The sequence below is a fragment of the Anoplophora glabripennis genome, unplaced genomic scaffold (assembly GCF_000390285.2).
Source record: "Anoplophora glabripennis isolate ALB-LARVAE unplaced genomic scaffold, Agla_2.0 scaffold623, whole genome shotgun sequence".
NCBI lineage: Eukaryota > Metazoa > Arthropoda > Insecta > Coleoptera > Cerambycidae > Anoplophora > Anoplophora glabripennis.
This window is the reverse complement of record NW_019416726.1, coordinates 195366-212045: the sequence shown is the minus strand read 5'-3', so window position 1 is coordinate 212045 and position 16680 is coordinate 195366. Positions and strand designations below refer to the sequence as shown.

The 16680-nt window shown below is 33.0% G+C and overlaps 1 protein-coding gene across 4 annotated transcripts in view; it reads left to right on the top strand.

The window, feature by feature from the left end:
* LOC108909914 (disks large 1 tumor suppressor protein) overlaps positions 1–16680 on the top strand; it is a 215581-nt gene that overhangs the window by 68764 nt on the left and 130137 nt on the right. For all 4 annotated transcript variants that reach the window (XM_023455318.1, XM_023455316.1, XM_023455317.1 and 1 more), the window contains one exon: positions 11096–11131. In XM_023455318.1, coding sequence (XP_023311086.1) covers positions 11096–11131 — 36 coding nt within the window. The remainder of the gene's footprint in view (positions 1–11095; positions 11132–16680) is intronic.

The following is a 16680-nucleotide window of genomic DNA, read 5'->3' as shown; positions in this document are numbered from 1 at the left end:
CTACGGACAAGGCATGCGGATCAATCAAATGACTTTGACAGAAGTTTATTTATCATCATTAATTTATTTCCTATAACAAACGATTTTAACAAAGAAATAATGTTTAGTGAGAACGAAAAATTTGAAGTGTTGTCAATAACAAACTGTTCTATCTAAAAACAGCATCATTTTTTATTTTCAGTAGGGCCGTATTATTTTTTTTGTAATTTAATAAGTCTGAGTCCCCATAACTCCGCCACTGGTTGCTTGCGGGACTTCTACTTCTATGGAAAAATAGTATCTTATAAGAAGATGTGTCATGCCAAATTTGGCTTAAATAGCCTTCTTCATTTAGAAGTTATTTAAAAAATTCGAAATTTTTTAAAAATCTATATTTCGAAAATGAAACGTATCTGGAAAAAAAATTTATACTTGATTCTTTACTTATTTTTTATGAGGAATATCTCCTTAAAGTTTGTCGACTTAATCCTGAAATACCCTGTATACTTTATTTTTAGAGATACGGCGTTGTCGGCAGTTTTTTTAAATAGACCGCCCTATTTATATTAACATTTTTAGAAAGACGTATTTTCACTAATTACAGTGATATAGGGTTTGGTGGATCTGCGATTTGTTGTTGTTTTAAATGTTAAATAAAACAATAACATAAAGGACATTTTTTTGTCACGGCTACCTGAAAAAGTAATCAGGTTTGCTATCGTTTTTGCAAATTTTGTTTTAAAGAAATCAAATCATCAATTCCTGACAGATGCACTTAATAGTGACGGATAGTTATTACTTATTAAGATTGCTGTTCAAACTTCAAGTTATGGGTGAACTAAGTGAACGTAAAAGAACTCTTTATCCAAGACATGCCACAAACTTAAAAATCTTTTAAGAAATACACTTCACCTTAATCTCGTGTCTTAATTTTTCGCTGCACCAGTGAAATTCCAGCCCCCTTTTGGTCAATTACCAATTCAATTTTCGTTCCCCATCTGTACGTAATGTCCTTTGTTCTGATGTAAATATTATGAATTTAACTCTGAGCGTTCAGCGAGGTGTGTATTTTAGTATCCTATTTTCCTGCCGAGATAACCGTTTTAATCTTCGTAACGAACTTGATTCAGATTTAAATGCAAATGCTTTAAGTGCAAATAATTTCACCACATGGCCAGAAAAGGATAAAATGCATTACCTACTTAGAGAGACTGAATTATTTTGATATGTGTTCGCTACTATTTGTTAATATGTAAAAGGGACAAATATCTGGAGGAATCTTCGACAAGCCATAATTTCACAAAGGAAATGCCTGCTGCACGGCAGCCTCATAAGATAACAATAACTCGTCGCCTATTCATATTCAAATTCCATTATCGTAGAAGCAGCAGAAATGAATGTTTGCTACAATACGAGCGAGAGGGGCGTGGTGGGAGACGGAGAAAGGCCGTCGATTCTGTCTTGTTTGCCTTAGGACAGCTTTGCAAATATATGGGGCAAGATATGGCTTAATTAATGCTGGTAAATGCAAAGTATTTCAATATTGTCAGTACGACACTTAAAAAGCTTTTTTGTACCAATACCGTAGGTAGCGGTTTTACCTAATCAAATGTCATGGCTACCCAGTTGGAATCACCAAAGAGAAATGCAGGATAATGTTTTTCAGAGTTATGTAACAAAAGCCGGGACGCGTAGTAATTTATTTGTTAGTTCTCGGAACGGATGGTCCAAAAAGTAAAATATTTCAGTCAACACAAACTATCAAAAGTTAAGGGCTCACAAGTAGGTTAGCGTCGTCCTTCGGAGAAATTTAGCAATATTTTTTGAACAAGTTCACTTAGAGTCGGGGCTATGTGACAGTCATCTGTCGCGTCCGGGAGGCGCCAGCCTATGCTGGCACAGAATAAAGAGAAAAATCGATATTTTTAATAACGCGCGAAACCACGAGAAGAGCGTAGAGGTTCCAAAGTAGAATTAAATTGTTAAATTGATAGGAAAAGAAAGTAATAGATCAAATAGCTGTTTTTTTGGCGGATTTTCCAAGCTATAAGGATATACAAAATGAGATCTACTAATCCGTCCCGTATCGCTACACGGAGTCACTAGAGGAAGGCTAGGGTTACTTATAAGTAAGCTTAGTTTCAAAATTACTTAGACAATTGTAAAATCAGTCAATTAGATAACTATTAACATGGCATAGTTATGCCAAAGCGTCCCGATATTCAGGGTTCCCGCCAATAAGATAAGAACAGAAACGTCTGGACCCAAGAAATGGGCGTGTCGAAGCGAAGTGTCGAATTCAGGAGAAATATCCGAAAAAAGGGCAGTTCTTCCTTAGGTTCCACATTGAGCAGTCGACTTAGTTTTAGAGTTTAGGGCTAATTAATTAATTTAATTATGGATAAAGTTTTTTCCAAATTTTGCTATGAATCTCGCATTCCCTGAATCTCGGTGCTAATGTTGTTCGAGCCGTTGTGTTGTTATTTTGTTTGTTTGTTTTGTTTGTTGTTATTAAAACCCTTCCTAGAAAGTTTTGGTGTTTCTCTTTGATTCTTCCAACCTCAGTGTCACCCTGTACAGCCAGTCACTGGATTACATTCTATGTAAGCAGTGGATGGTAAGTGCTTGATATTCATTCTCTGAACATATAACATTTCTAAGTTCCCACGTATTAATTAAAATGTAATGATAATTATAAACTACCTTTCGAGAACTAAATAGTAAACTCTTTTGAAATCCAGACTCGTTATGATACTGGTCATAACGATAGATAGAAAAATAAAGAAATAACCCCTCAGGTTAAAGTTACTTGATAGCTTGATTTTTTGTTGTATACTTCAAATGAAGAAAGTTGAGATGGATTGACATTTTTAACAATATAATAATATAGTTTATCCCAAAAAGACCAGACCACCCCACCCTCTCTATAACTTCCTGTCAAAAAAAGTTGCAGATACAAGTTGTAGGATTGATTCGGTAGTGACCTTAGATTTGACCTTGATCTTAAGCTTCAAGGTCAAACCACGTTCAATTTGAAAATGTTAAATCGTTAATTTTTACACTATTAATCAATAGAGCGCCGAATATTAAGCCACATAATTTTTGCAATACGTTCTTGCAGGTCAAACAGATAATGCCAATGCAAAATAGAATACAATGTCACTAGCATATTGGTTTCTTGATATCCCACAAGTTTTTTGACATAACTTAATCCTTAAAAGTTATTGAACGCACTATAATAATAACTGTACATATTGCAAATGTAATAATAATAATAAAGAAAAATAACATTTGCTTTAGTATTATCTTGTGACACTCTCCATGAATAAATAATAAACTTAGAATGTCAGTATTTGAATAAATATTAACGTTTTCCGTTCTTTAACAATAAATAATACTCAAATAAACATTCACTGTATGTGTTAAATTGACAACAATAAACTGGTGACGGATTAGGTGCTTGTTTTGAAGTTCCACTAAAAATTTCACAGCCATCCTCGCAAGAAATTATGCGATATCCGTTGACTGCACGAAAAACAGTAAATACCTTAAAAACCAGAAGAGATAGGTATAGGGAACCATTATACCATTCGAAAGAGAACAAAATTGTTCATCAGGTTGCGCAAAAATATACAGGGTGTTCCATTAAAAAAAATAAGTTAAGATGGTTTAAAGTTGACTAAATTCGGCATTAAATTTCTACCACCCTGTATGAAATTAAGTCATTTTGAAATTATGGCAGGGAAGCTTAGAGTTTTAGTTATGTCCCCTATAAATTTTATCGCTCTAACTTTATTATTGTAAAATACACATCTTTTTGAATTAGGCAGTGCTTTTTTAATTTTTTTTGAAAAAAATTAAATATATCAAAAACGGTTAACTTTAAGAATAGGAAACCTTTATGAAAGTTCACCTAAAAATTGACGTAGAATCCAAAATTGCAATAATATATAGGGTGTTCCATTTAAAATAACGAAGATGACGTCAACTTCCGGTATAACCGGAAGCGTTAGGTGGACGTCATTATTTTAGTGGAGAAAACATTATTGCCCAAATTTTCAAAATTATAATCGAAGTAGTCTCTGAAATATGTCTAATGTCTCGTCACCGTGGGATACCCTGTATATTTAAAAGATTAGACTAAAAAATTTTTCATAAAATTGTGACTGGGAATATTTAAATAAATCAAATAACTGAAATACATTTTTTATCAAATTTGAATTCTGTTTTACTTAATCCTTCATTTCTTTCATCATAAAAATGAAAAATGTGACACCGAGCTATCGATAACTCAGCGGTTCCAAAATTGTTTCTTCGTATCAGTGTAGTAAGCCACTTCAAATATTCTCTCCACGTTTGTCAACAACCTGTATAAAACTATTTAAAATCGCGTTTTACAATATAATTAATCTACAGAGTAGTAGTCGTCAATATTATTTAATTAACCTAAAACTGAAGCCACCAACTAATGTCATTTACTATTAAAGACTCACTAAACTATTGATAGTGACGTCATTATTCGACGACACGAGAATTGTGATGTTTTATGTTATAGGTAGTAGTGGTACGGTTACGGTTTATTATTTTTACAATTTATTTGGTTTATCTTATAACTTAAACTTCCCCAAACACGAAAGAAGCATTTTATCCCCATTAAAAAATCCCTGGTGGAAACATTTAACATATGTGCAACAACACTAATTTCCCCTCGCTCGATTGTAGGGAAACCACACCCCGATACAACAGCGATAAGCAGCTAATAAAAGGGTATAAATTACCCTAAAATGAAGCCGCGTACCCTTATCGCGAGGTATTCATTATTTACATGTTTTTCCATGTCGCTTTTCGGTGGCATCGCGATCGAAAACAATAAGGAGATTAACGAGCGGACATACTTTAGGCAAAATATTAATGGAGTTCCTGCCCTGTCGTTAGCAACGGGTTCTAATTTATCGGCCGAGGGGAAAAAGTGTCTCGTACTAATTTGAATTAATGGAGGATCTTATCTTCATACGCAAAGGAAGATTAACTGGAAACCAGCTCTAGTGGAGTCTAAACGAAGTAAAAAACTGAATTATATGAAGAAAGACAGAAAAGATAAACATTAAAAAATTCATAAAGCACTAAGATTTGGCAAAAGACTATGATCTGGAGAAACTGAAAATGTGATTACGATCGCAAATGGTATAAAATAGATTTACTAATATAATAAAAGGGCGAAGAAAATGTACATAACTCTGTTTTTGAATTAAATTCTTAGAGGAATGAAAACGAATATATTCATACATAACACAGGCCGACAAGATATTAACCCAACAACACGAATATACTTTCCCGAAAGATTTTAGTGCCCTGAATTCGAATCCGAGGCCCAAATTTCTCAATTGGGTCTGGTTTTCGAGATATCCTAACCTAAATGTGCCAAAATCGCGAAATGGGCTAATACGCTGGATCTCGAACTCATAGAGTTTTTAGGCGTAGGGTTTATTTATTTCCAGATTGATATATGTAGTACATAAAAAGTCGGCCATATATCGAATATTTAGACATTTTTTAAAGTTTATTGCAAAATTTCACGTAATAGAGTATTTTGGAGTTCAGATTCATGATCAGCGATCACAAAAACATATAATATGCTTAGTTCCGGGTGCTGATGAATTTAGGTTTGTGGTGCTGTGTTGTGAGTATATTCAAAAATCGAGAAATAAGTCAAACTACTAAATTTCAACATGCGATTTCTGAAAGACGAAAAATAATATCGGGATAAATCTAAGTCCGTTTTAAAGAGTAAGTTTTTATGTTAGGTTATCTAAACCAGAGCCAATTGAGAAATTTGGACGCCGGATTCGGATTCAGCGCATCAAAATCCTTCGGAAAAGTACATTTTGGTTTCTGTGTACTACCATATCTATCCATCATACATACCACAAAAAAAATCGCCTAATAATGACTTTTCTTTGTATTGCTTTCCTGAGAAATTACTCAAATAAGTAGGGCTTAAGCTGCTTTTCCCTTTGGTCTTTGCGTTACCAACGACGATATCTACATTTTTGTTGTTTTTGTGAAGTACCTGCAACTGCAATTCCTGAAAGAGAGCAACCCACAATACAGAACGCCAAATGCCTTGTACAATCAACAAACCATGTTTTGCCATCTATTGTTGACATGTAGAAATAAATCAAGCAGTAAATTTAAATTGTGTAAAATTAAAGAATTTTATTTTTTCAACATTGTCTTCTACAAACATAAGTAATAAATATATATTGATGTATTATAACTTTATATTATTATTTATGATCAACAAATCTACAAATTATGTAATATTTATTGGATTTATTATCCAAAATACAGAAAATATTATCATGTGAATACTACAAAATTTGAATGATCTCAAAACACTCCAAATAAAAATATTTTAAAACTACACTGGTGCTAGATTTTATATTTTCACTTAATAACCTTACAACGTATATATTTTTTAGAACTTAAAAGAGCTCAAATAAAAAAAATCAGGTACTATATTTTGTAACCTATTTTCATTTTCTGTTGTAGTGAAAAACATTGGGAAATACCCCATTTTGGTCCATAAATTAGCATATTCGTTCTGACATTATCCGACTTTTACTATCCTGGACCAGTAAAAGATTATACATATAAAATTGAGTGTTTACATGTTGAATTTTATTTAAATATATTTAATATAAGTATTGGCTTTCATACATAATGGTTCATTAGTCGATCTGAAAAATGATAAACTTTTGAGAAACAACAAAACTCGATAAATGAATCATTATTTCATTTCCAGAACTTTTTTAAAAGCTAAAAAATATTGTCGCCCTTCTCTCCTTTCTCAGTGGAAAACTGTGAGCTTCCAAACTGCTTCCATCAATTTAATGTGAGTTTTCCAATTATTTTCACAACATATGACTCATCTTAAGAACTTACCTTGGAGGGACTGTTTCATTACCATTTTTAAATTAGTTTTCAGGAAAAAAATCAGCTGTCCCCTTATCCATCATTAATTAAGTGAAAGTTTCAGGAAAATTGAAGGCAATTTTCCAGTGGGCAGTTTTTCATCAATCAGTTCTCAAATATCATGTTAGAGGCTATTTATTTTCACTTGACTTGAGATCGAAACAAGTCGGCCCAAAATTTATCGATTTAAGTCAACAGTACAATCTTTACGAACATTATAAGAATCTTTTTATTTAATTTTTTACTATATTTTGTATTCGCTAAAATGAAGTTCTTGAGAAAAATGGATTTCAATTCTAGTTTAAGTAAATTTTTTTGCAAACTTAGTTGGTCTAAATCGCAAATATTTATTTTTAAAAAAACTGCCATAAGATGTTGACTTATTAATTTTAGTAGTGACGTCAAAAGCGCTAAATAATAGGCAACTCCATAGTGCACATTGCCATGAACAATTTCTCAATATTTTTACTAGATCGATTTTTGACCATAATATGCACTTTGGACATAAGTGTCAAAAAAATTGCTTCTTTGTCGTGACCTTAAATATTGCGATATTCTGGTAATATTAGAAATATTTAAGCAGTTTCAAACCCCAAGTGACAAATTATAGAATTTATATTTAAATTTATAGAACAATATTGACTTTTATAGCAAGTAATAAGTTAATCAATGTTACTGAGCATACGCATTAAAGATAATTTTATGTAAGCTAAGTAGCCTCCTAAGAGCATATCATTTAAGCTAAGTTAAGTTCTTTGGTTATGGTTAAGAGCACGTCTATAATCTATAATAAACCACTAGAAGGAAAAAAACACTTGATAAACACACTAACACACTACAACACCACGAAAAACAATTCTTAGTAGAACTAGAAAATGCCAAGATTAAATAAAATATGATGACAGCGATAACATATCACCTGCATATGAGGCTATTCTTTCCAAGCATGCGCATTAGGAATAACACGGCTAATGTTAAAGTTTTAAGCGCATTAGTGTATCTATTTTACGAAATACGTGTTGGTTGTTCATCTTAATACTTCCAAATTCATGTAAAAATAAATTAATTTGAGATTATTCATTTTTGTAGTATCTATGTAAATAGTACACAAGGGTCAGATTCGGTCGTGTACAATTTCAACTATGACAATTTGTTGTGGGTTGCCTAAATAGTAGTGTAATCCAAATTCCTTTGCCAAAACTAACACAAGACTCACAAGAGGGCTCGTTTTCTTTGTGATACATCATTCTATTAGTATATACTACTAAAAGCGTAGAACAAGCAATAGAAGAGGTAGCGTCAGCAGAAACTAGGAACCATAAAACGAGCAGTAATAGAGGTTGTTTCAGTATTGTTGTTCAAAATGTTCTTCCCAATCGTGACTTATTATTGAGGACAATCATCCACACATACTTCAGCTACTTTGTCGCTTTTTGAAACCTCCAAAACGCTTTAAAGTAATATCTGCACCAAAATCTGCTAAGAAAGTACCAGCTGATCTGCAGAATGAATGACTAGTATACGTTTCTGATTTATCTAGTTTCAGGAATTTGGCAATATTAGGTATTTTTCCGAAAGTGTTAATGCCTTTAAGTTGAACAATAGCTTTGAAATATGACCCAGTTTGGCACCCTGTCCCTGTGTAATTGCGTACAGAACTTTCATAAATATTTAGAAGTCACGTGACCGCAGTGATTACGCAACCAACACTGCACGGCTTCCCTAAATCTTCGTTTACAGTGAACAATGACAAACCGTTACGTCTACGCTCAAGATAATGCGATCGCTGATTGGATGCATCGTGAAAAATTGCACCAATCCACCACGACATGGCTTGTATAAAAGCAAGAACATAGATCGTGAAAATCATTCATTTTAAATATTACTTGAACCATTCGGAAGTATCAAATTTTCATTCTAAAGGCCAGCTTCATGTTTACGATCCCCCATATCTCCTGAAGGCTTAAATTTTCGCAATTCACGTCACCCCAGCCGTACGTATCAATAAATTAGATGAAACGTCTTCGGGTCCGGCATAAAAGTTATAAACTACGGCCACTAAGCTGCATAAGATATTAGATGGAACATACCAGACTCGGTTTGAGGATTCAGGGAACGTTATATTTTCCCGCAGTATCATTTGAAAGTGGGTCACGTTATTTGAGATGTAGACCGACTTTTTGATGTACATTTAACTGTGTGGGAAGCGATATTTCAAGGGGTACATATTACTTTCCAGAAATTTCGACGTTACAGGGAAAAATATGCAGCAGTTAAGCTATAGTGCAATCACCATGGACGTAGGTAGGATTTTTGCTTGGAGTAGGCCTTGAGGTGCCAGCTGGTCGGCCGGCTAATCCGACCAAAAGAGAAACACAGATACCTCCTTGGTTATGTCCACAATTATCTTGTTTAATAAAATTTAATCATCACGTAACACACGCAAAATGTGAAACTTCAACAACTTTCGTTATTGTTATTAATTAAACTTTAATTTTAATGGGATAGGAAATTAAAGAAGAGAAATAACCACCAACACGCTAACTATCTCAAGATTCTCAAGTCACAGTTATTAGACAAATGGCATTTAAGTAAATAGTAAATATATATTCATTCATGGCAATATGTACATTATTAAATAGCACATGGACTTTTTAAAAACTTGCTATTACCACAGCTTTACATTTTTTCATCAATATGGTACTTAAAAATAACGCCTAATTTGTGATTTATCGCCCAATAGCCCGGTGAAAATAGACATTCAAGGTTACAATAATTCGCATAAAGCTGAAAATTTGTAGGAATGTTGGGAACACCATTATAAATGAGATGTGAAAAGTTCCCATCGACCCCATATTTGGAAAAAAAATTATTCAAGGTCAAAGTTCGCAAATATGGGTTTTTTGCATTTTTCAGCCAAACGGTAAGTTTTATCATAAAAATAGGTTGACAAAATTTGTAGATCTTGCAAGTATCTATAAAAATTGTTCTTTATTGGACCTATTTCTATGATAAAACTTACCGTTTGGCTGAAAAATTCAAAAAACCCATATTTGCGAACTTTGACCTTGAATAAATTTTTTTGCAGATGTGGGATCGATGGGGACTTTTCACATTTCATTTATAATAATAACATTCATACCAATTTTCAGCTTTATGCGAATTATTGTAAGCTTACCCCTATTTTTTGAGCTACTTTGACTGGGTTACAACTTCGCAATCCTGTAGGCGATTTTCTTCTCTTCGATAACGAGATGGGAGGAAACCATTAATGGCAGATTGAGCGGTTTGTCACAAATTAAACAATTTTTCGTTTGAAAAACACTTAATTTATTCAGTTAAAATACCAAATAATGTTTCAAAATTTTGGTAACTGTACAACCTAAATTAATATTTTATTCCAAAATAACTTTTTTTAATTTATAAACCGAAATTTCTGATCATAATTTATGCATTATTTTTAATTCCCATGTAGATATTGGTAGAATGAATCTTGCAGCACTGAAGGAATTTCTCATAAAAATGCGGAATAAAAAGTAAGTTCGGTATTAACATCTAGAATCTAGATGATCTGGATATGTTTTGTTCTTTTCTAATTATAGCAGATGAACAGACAAAGAGACATATCTACAGCATCTAGCTAGATGTTAATAACCAACTTGCCTAAAATATAGGTACCTACTAAAAATGATTGTATTCTGGGCTGAGTACCTATTGTCATTTTGTGATGTAATTAAAAAGTGAGAAAGCACCAAAACCTTTTGAACACATAGTAGAATGTTTCATAATAACGTACCATATATTTTAGACAATAAAATATTAAAAAATAAGATTTTTAGTTATAAACTGCTATAGGTATACCATTTTTTGGTTCCATTACACAGGATGTTAAAGTTAATGAATTTTGCCAATACAATCAACATTTTGCATTCAAATTTGGTACGCCTAAATAGACCTAAATTAGTTTTCAAACATATTTTGGAGATATTGGCAAAATTCATTGAAAAACAAAACTTTAACAGTTCATAGCCAATAATCTTTTTTAATTCCCCTAGAATCTGTTCTGAAACCCCATATTTTAAAAGGGCAATTGATGATTTTATAAATCTAAATTTTGTAATATTTTTTTTTTTTGCTTCAGGGTAACGACAACTGGCAAGGCAACGACAGCGATCAGGTGAGTTAATTGAAAACTTTTTAATTCTTATCTTTATAAAAATGAATTAGGTTATATGCTACATTTGCTACACCTTTCTCGCGTATATTTAAGAAAGCGCTAGTTATTGTATTTCAGAATAAACACAAACAAAAAACGTCTTAATTTGGAAAATGTCATTAGTAGTACAATTAGCCGCGCACCAAAGTCATGCGGATCATCAACATGAATTAAAGTGAACAATGATTTATAAGATTTATGTCATTGGATCATTGTGAAACACGTAAATTGTTTTACGCATCGTTGCCATCGGTTCCAATGGATGGGATCCGTTATAGATCGCATCATCACGTATGTATCAACCCTTGTTTCAGCGAAACTTATTCGCGGCGGGGATAAAATATCTTAATCTGCAGAGAAGGGCCGTTCGACATCTACTGATGTAATATTTGCATAATTAAATAATCTACTTCCAAAATCAAACATAAATTGAGTCTTCTGGTTTTCGCCAGTTTTTTTTATACGTGTGTTGTGCGCTGTTTAATACTTATTACTTTATGTTTATTAATATTTACTTTAAACGTTTTTATACATATACAAGTATGTATATACTGAATTACATTATTGTTTATATTTTTTTAGTAGAAGAAGGTATTGTTCGTTATTTAACTTTCCCTATGATCACGTGCACTCGAAATAAGTGTCGAGTGCCGATTTGTTGCACAAATTTACAACTGATAAAGCTGTGATGCTGACCTGAGTTCATAATTTATTAATCCTTGCTTTTTTTGACACACGTGGAAAAAATGTCTTTTTGCTACATTCTCGCGGATTTTAAAATACTCACTTCTCTCCTGTTCTTCGACCAAGCCGCTCGTTTAATAAAAAATGACTTTCTACATCTGTATCTTAACACTAGTTCTGTGGAATATAATCATGATGTTTTTCGTATTCGCTTGATCTCCAAGGAACTCAATCTCCAGCTATTTCCACGTGTTTATCTTCCACTTCGTGCTGGAAATAGCCATAAAATATAATAAAACCCATATTGAATCCTCCCGATGGGAAAACCGGAAGCATATCAATTTCACGGCGGGGAAAAGAGCTCTCACGCAGGTGCGTGTAATAAAACGCAATCTTGGTTCGGCTTTTGCGGTAAAAAATACACGAAAGGAGTTATGTCGTTGGATTACGTCGAGGGTTTTGCGGTACAAGCACGGAGCGGAGGTTCTTTAGTTCGGACAGTAGCTGAATTGTTGGTTGCCTATACGTAGAGGCAAAGCAACGAACTCGTTACAGTTGACTGATGTATGGTTTAGGTTTAGAGAAACTCACGGAACGCAAATAATTTTTTTGCGGAATTTGCCTGTCCGATTTGCTTTATTTGTTCCATTTCTCAAACCGAACAAAAACCGTTACGTAAAGTCTATATTTTCTCAAAAAAAGGAACTGATAAAAAGGTGAAAAACTCTTAATTGTGATTTCTTAGGCGTGTTTATGTTTAGTAGAGCCAGGATTGTACTCAAGTAGGTATCATTAAGCACAACTGTATTACGAACATTTTTACGAAATCTCTCGAAATTGTTTCGTCACAAAAGTTCTCTAATGTGGGTCTAGAAATCATCCCCTGAAAACAATATGGGTCCCACGCTGGTATTTGAATCCTGTTTGCACGAATAATTGTTTTTCAAGCGTATTAAAACAAATACCGCGCACGTGCCGTTTATTTTAAAGTTTGTGGAGTTAACCCCATTTATAACGGAGACCGCATTCCGGTTTGGTAAATAATTGGTATCGCCGTTACGATTTATTGTAAATTACACGGTTTTATATATCGCCGTTTATTATTAAATGTGGCACGTACAGGGTCTTATCACATTGTATTATTCATGCGATTGTGTTTTGTTCCGCAAACGGCCGCCTTTATTGATATTGCATATTGTTTTACCCGACCAATCCTTAAACTCGTTTAATCGTATCGATTGGCAAGCGTGTTGGCTAAGCAGTTATTTGGACGCATAATAGATCGTTTCTATATTAAAGATTTATATAGGTATCAAAAGATTTGATTAAAATATGGAACAATTATTTCGTAATTTTTTTCAATTTTAATGATTTCATGCAAACTATAGTATAACGTAGATGCCATTTATTAGTACCTACTATATTCGTATAGCAAATGTAAAGACAAAAGCACAATAGATTCTATAATTTTTAATATAATGTATGTATGGCAGTTTTCACTTAAACCGCACTGCCATCTATACCACACAGTAAGACAACTATAGAATTGCAGAATCCTATTTAATAAATTGCTACTTTTTTATGCTTCTGCCTTTGATTGAAATCTTCTGCCTCTATCACAGAGAGGTTATCCCCCAGTCTGACTCTGTCAAATCAGTACGTCATCATCAATTACTTGGAGAAATTCCAATTAAACACGAGAAACAAAAATAGTAATTTTGCTATTTACGGACTTTATATTGTAACATTTTATATTGAATTTCAATTATTATAAAATTAATTTGATTTATAACTTTTTAAAGACATATTTACTCACCGGGAACCATTCATAAAAACTGTTACATTTATAAGAGACATTAATGTCCAAAACTAGACGCAATACTTTTGTTTTCATCCTCGTTATCCTTTATCTATTATGTAAGGGAGCTAATGATCTCATAAAATAAATTATTGTAAAGCTCTGTAGTGTGATGTGTCGGTATCACCGCTTTATATAAATAAGTAGATTAAGAGATTGTCGAGAGGATTAAAATAGAAATATTAGGATATTTTTATCTAGAGATAGGGTAATACTAATGGTGTCTCATCACGGAATTCCTGAGGAGTTGTGACTGTTATTGCGACAAAATGTGGTGTGAATTTGAAAGGATATAGTTTCTTCCACAATGGTAGTTGTAGTTCAGGTATTTTTATAGTTTTTTACATAAGCTTAGCTTTGAGCAAAGACCGCTTGATGCAACCAAACTTTTCTTCACGAGTAAACTTTCTTTCCGAGAAAGTTTCCATTTTTTGAAACCTTCCAAAAAGATAACTTCTCACAACCATTATTAAGAAAAGTTTCTCCAAATGAAAAATAGACTGTTTGGAAAATATTAATGTCCTATGCATACCTACTTTGCGAAAAATCTAAAATCAATTGAAATGTCAAGTATGCATTTTGAAGCCTTTGAGGTATCGGCACAATAATATTTAATGGTTTTTGGGATATTTTGAAATTGTGAGAAGCCCAAAGAAGCCTAAATTTAATTGAGAAAAAATCTGTAATTTCGAGACGAGTTGTTCTATTCTGTAATTATTCTTCTTTGGTAAAATTATCTGTCGACAGCATATTTTAATTGTTTATGTCCTCAAACAATTTTATTATATTGGTGGTAAATTTTGGTTTGTTCCGTTTTAAAAGGTCTCCAAAATGCCATGTTGTGATAATATTAGTAAACAAAATATCCCTCTTATTTCTCCCTTTCGCAATAATTGTAATATGAATGAATAATAGAAGGTGCCTATAATAAATTAAAATTGCCTGATTCGCACCAAATTCCGCACTACTGCACTGCACTGCTGGGCAATTCATGAACCACTTGTCGCCTGCTGTGATTTATTGCACAGAAGCCCAATACAACTGTGCTCGTTTTCCTTTGGCCTCGCTCGCATTCTTCAACTGGTCGTATACATTTCTACCAGCTGCACGTTTAGTTCGACCATACCTATGTATGGGTATGGCTAAATAAATATGGGAACAAGTTTTTCAAATATTTCAATGCCGAGTTGCTGCTTAGCGACCGAGCCTGGTACATACCTTGACATTATAGGTTCTTCAATTGACTTCGGAAAAACTATATATTTGATGCCTCGTAAAGTAATTGTAATTTTTCGGAAGTTTCTTGTATGTATTCATATAAATCTCCTGGCCCAAATCGTAAATATAAATGAAAAATATTGCAATTTCGAGACAATTCTCCGAAAACGATTCTCTTGGTAGGATTATCTTTTTTTTATTAGTAAAGTGCCCTTATTTTATGAGATACGACAAATTATTTTTAAGAAAAGATTATCATAATGAAAAATATATGTGCAAAATTGTCTTTTCGTGTGGTGTCTACTTTTAGAAAAAATCTAAAATCAAGCAAAGTAAGAATGCCTAGGACATTGAAATTTTCACTAATACTCAGCTTTTCATTCCGAGACACTTTTCTCAATAACATTTTGTGGTTTCTCATAGAGAAATACGTTTTACTGGTGAGTAAAATCCGTTTTTTCTACATTTCCAGGGCCTACTGAAATTTAGGCATTTGAAATAATAGCAGACTTCCACATCAACATTTTTTGGCTCCTGCAAGAGTCGCTTCACCTATCCGGGGACACGCTGTATATAAAAACTTTCCACCTTTCATGTTCTACAAACTTTAGTCAAAACAGCAAACACATTCTCAATTACCTAAAAAAATGTATGTGGGTTACGTCTAGCAGCTAGATAGTAGACCCGTTATTATTATGTTCCTACTAACGACAACGTCGTGTTGTCCTAGTCCGTATCGCGTTAAAATAAGAAATGAATTTCTCGGCGTTAGCACGAACACCGCAGGAAAGTAATAAAAAAATATATATCCTAATTAAAAAAGTTAATTACATAGCATACATGCCATACAATGAAGCTAATGGCTTTGCGACATCACCACACCGCAGCGACAATCTAACAATCTACCTTTTAAAAATTACTTTCCAAGTTCGGGTGAGTCCGAGCTGTGTCGAATTCGGTCCGGAGACGCGTACAGGGTCGTACTTGTGTCGATTTGACACTCGAGAAGTTTTAACGCTGATATACAAATTTCGTTTGGAAGATACAAACATATATGCAGTTTGTCGGTGTTTTTATATTATTATTACATTTCACATACTTTGAATTTCCTGGAGATGTTTTTATGTAGGTACTTTTATCTTCTTGGAATTTTTAACAATTTAACAGTACATTAAACACTACTACTGTTCCCTCGGCTTGTGTACTTTTTGAGTTACATAATGTTTCCGCACTTCTTAACGGTAGCCGAAGTTACTGATTACTGGGAACTGGAATAAAGATATAAAAGAATCCTTAAGGGCCCCATATTCTTTAAATAGTGTTTTCCGCAAAGACAAATAATTTAAAACATTTAATAACTCAATAATCTAAAGCTTATCAAATAATAAGAATGTTATGTCATACCACCTGAGTATTTTCAAAGACGCCGCAGTAAAACAAATAAACAGGTGCAAAAAACGATCAAACCATCAAGGTTTTAGGTACTGAAATCTACGAAAATACTACCTTTTTTATATATAACTCCACATGTAAATATTCTTACATTTACTTCCTTAGTCCTACATATAAAATTGTTTACTTTTATTTATAAGTACGTGAAAATAATTCTTAAAATGTGGGGTTAGGATAAACAGAAAACGCATGTTTTACAAACGCTTTTTTTTAGTTATTATTTTATTTGAGTAAATTTAAATGGTAACAATGAATAAACAAAACATCAAGGATTTTATTTTTGTGCTTACTTTTGTTC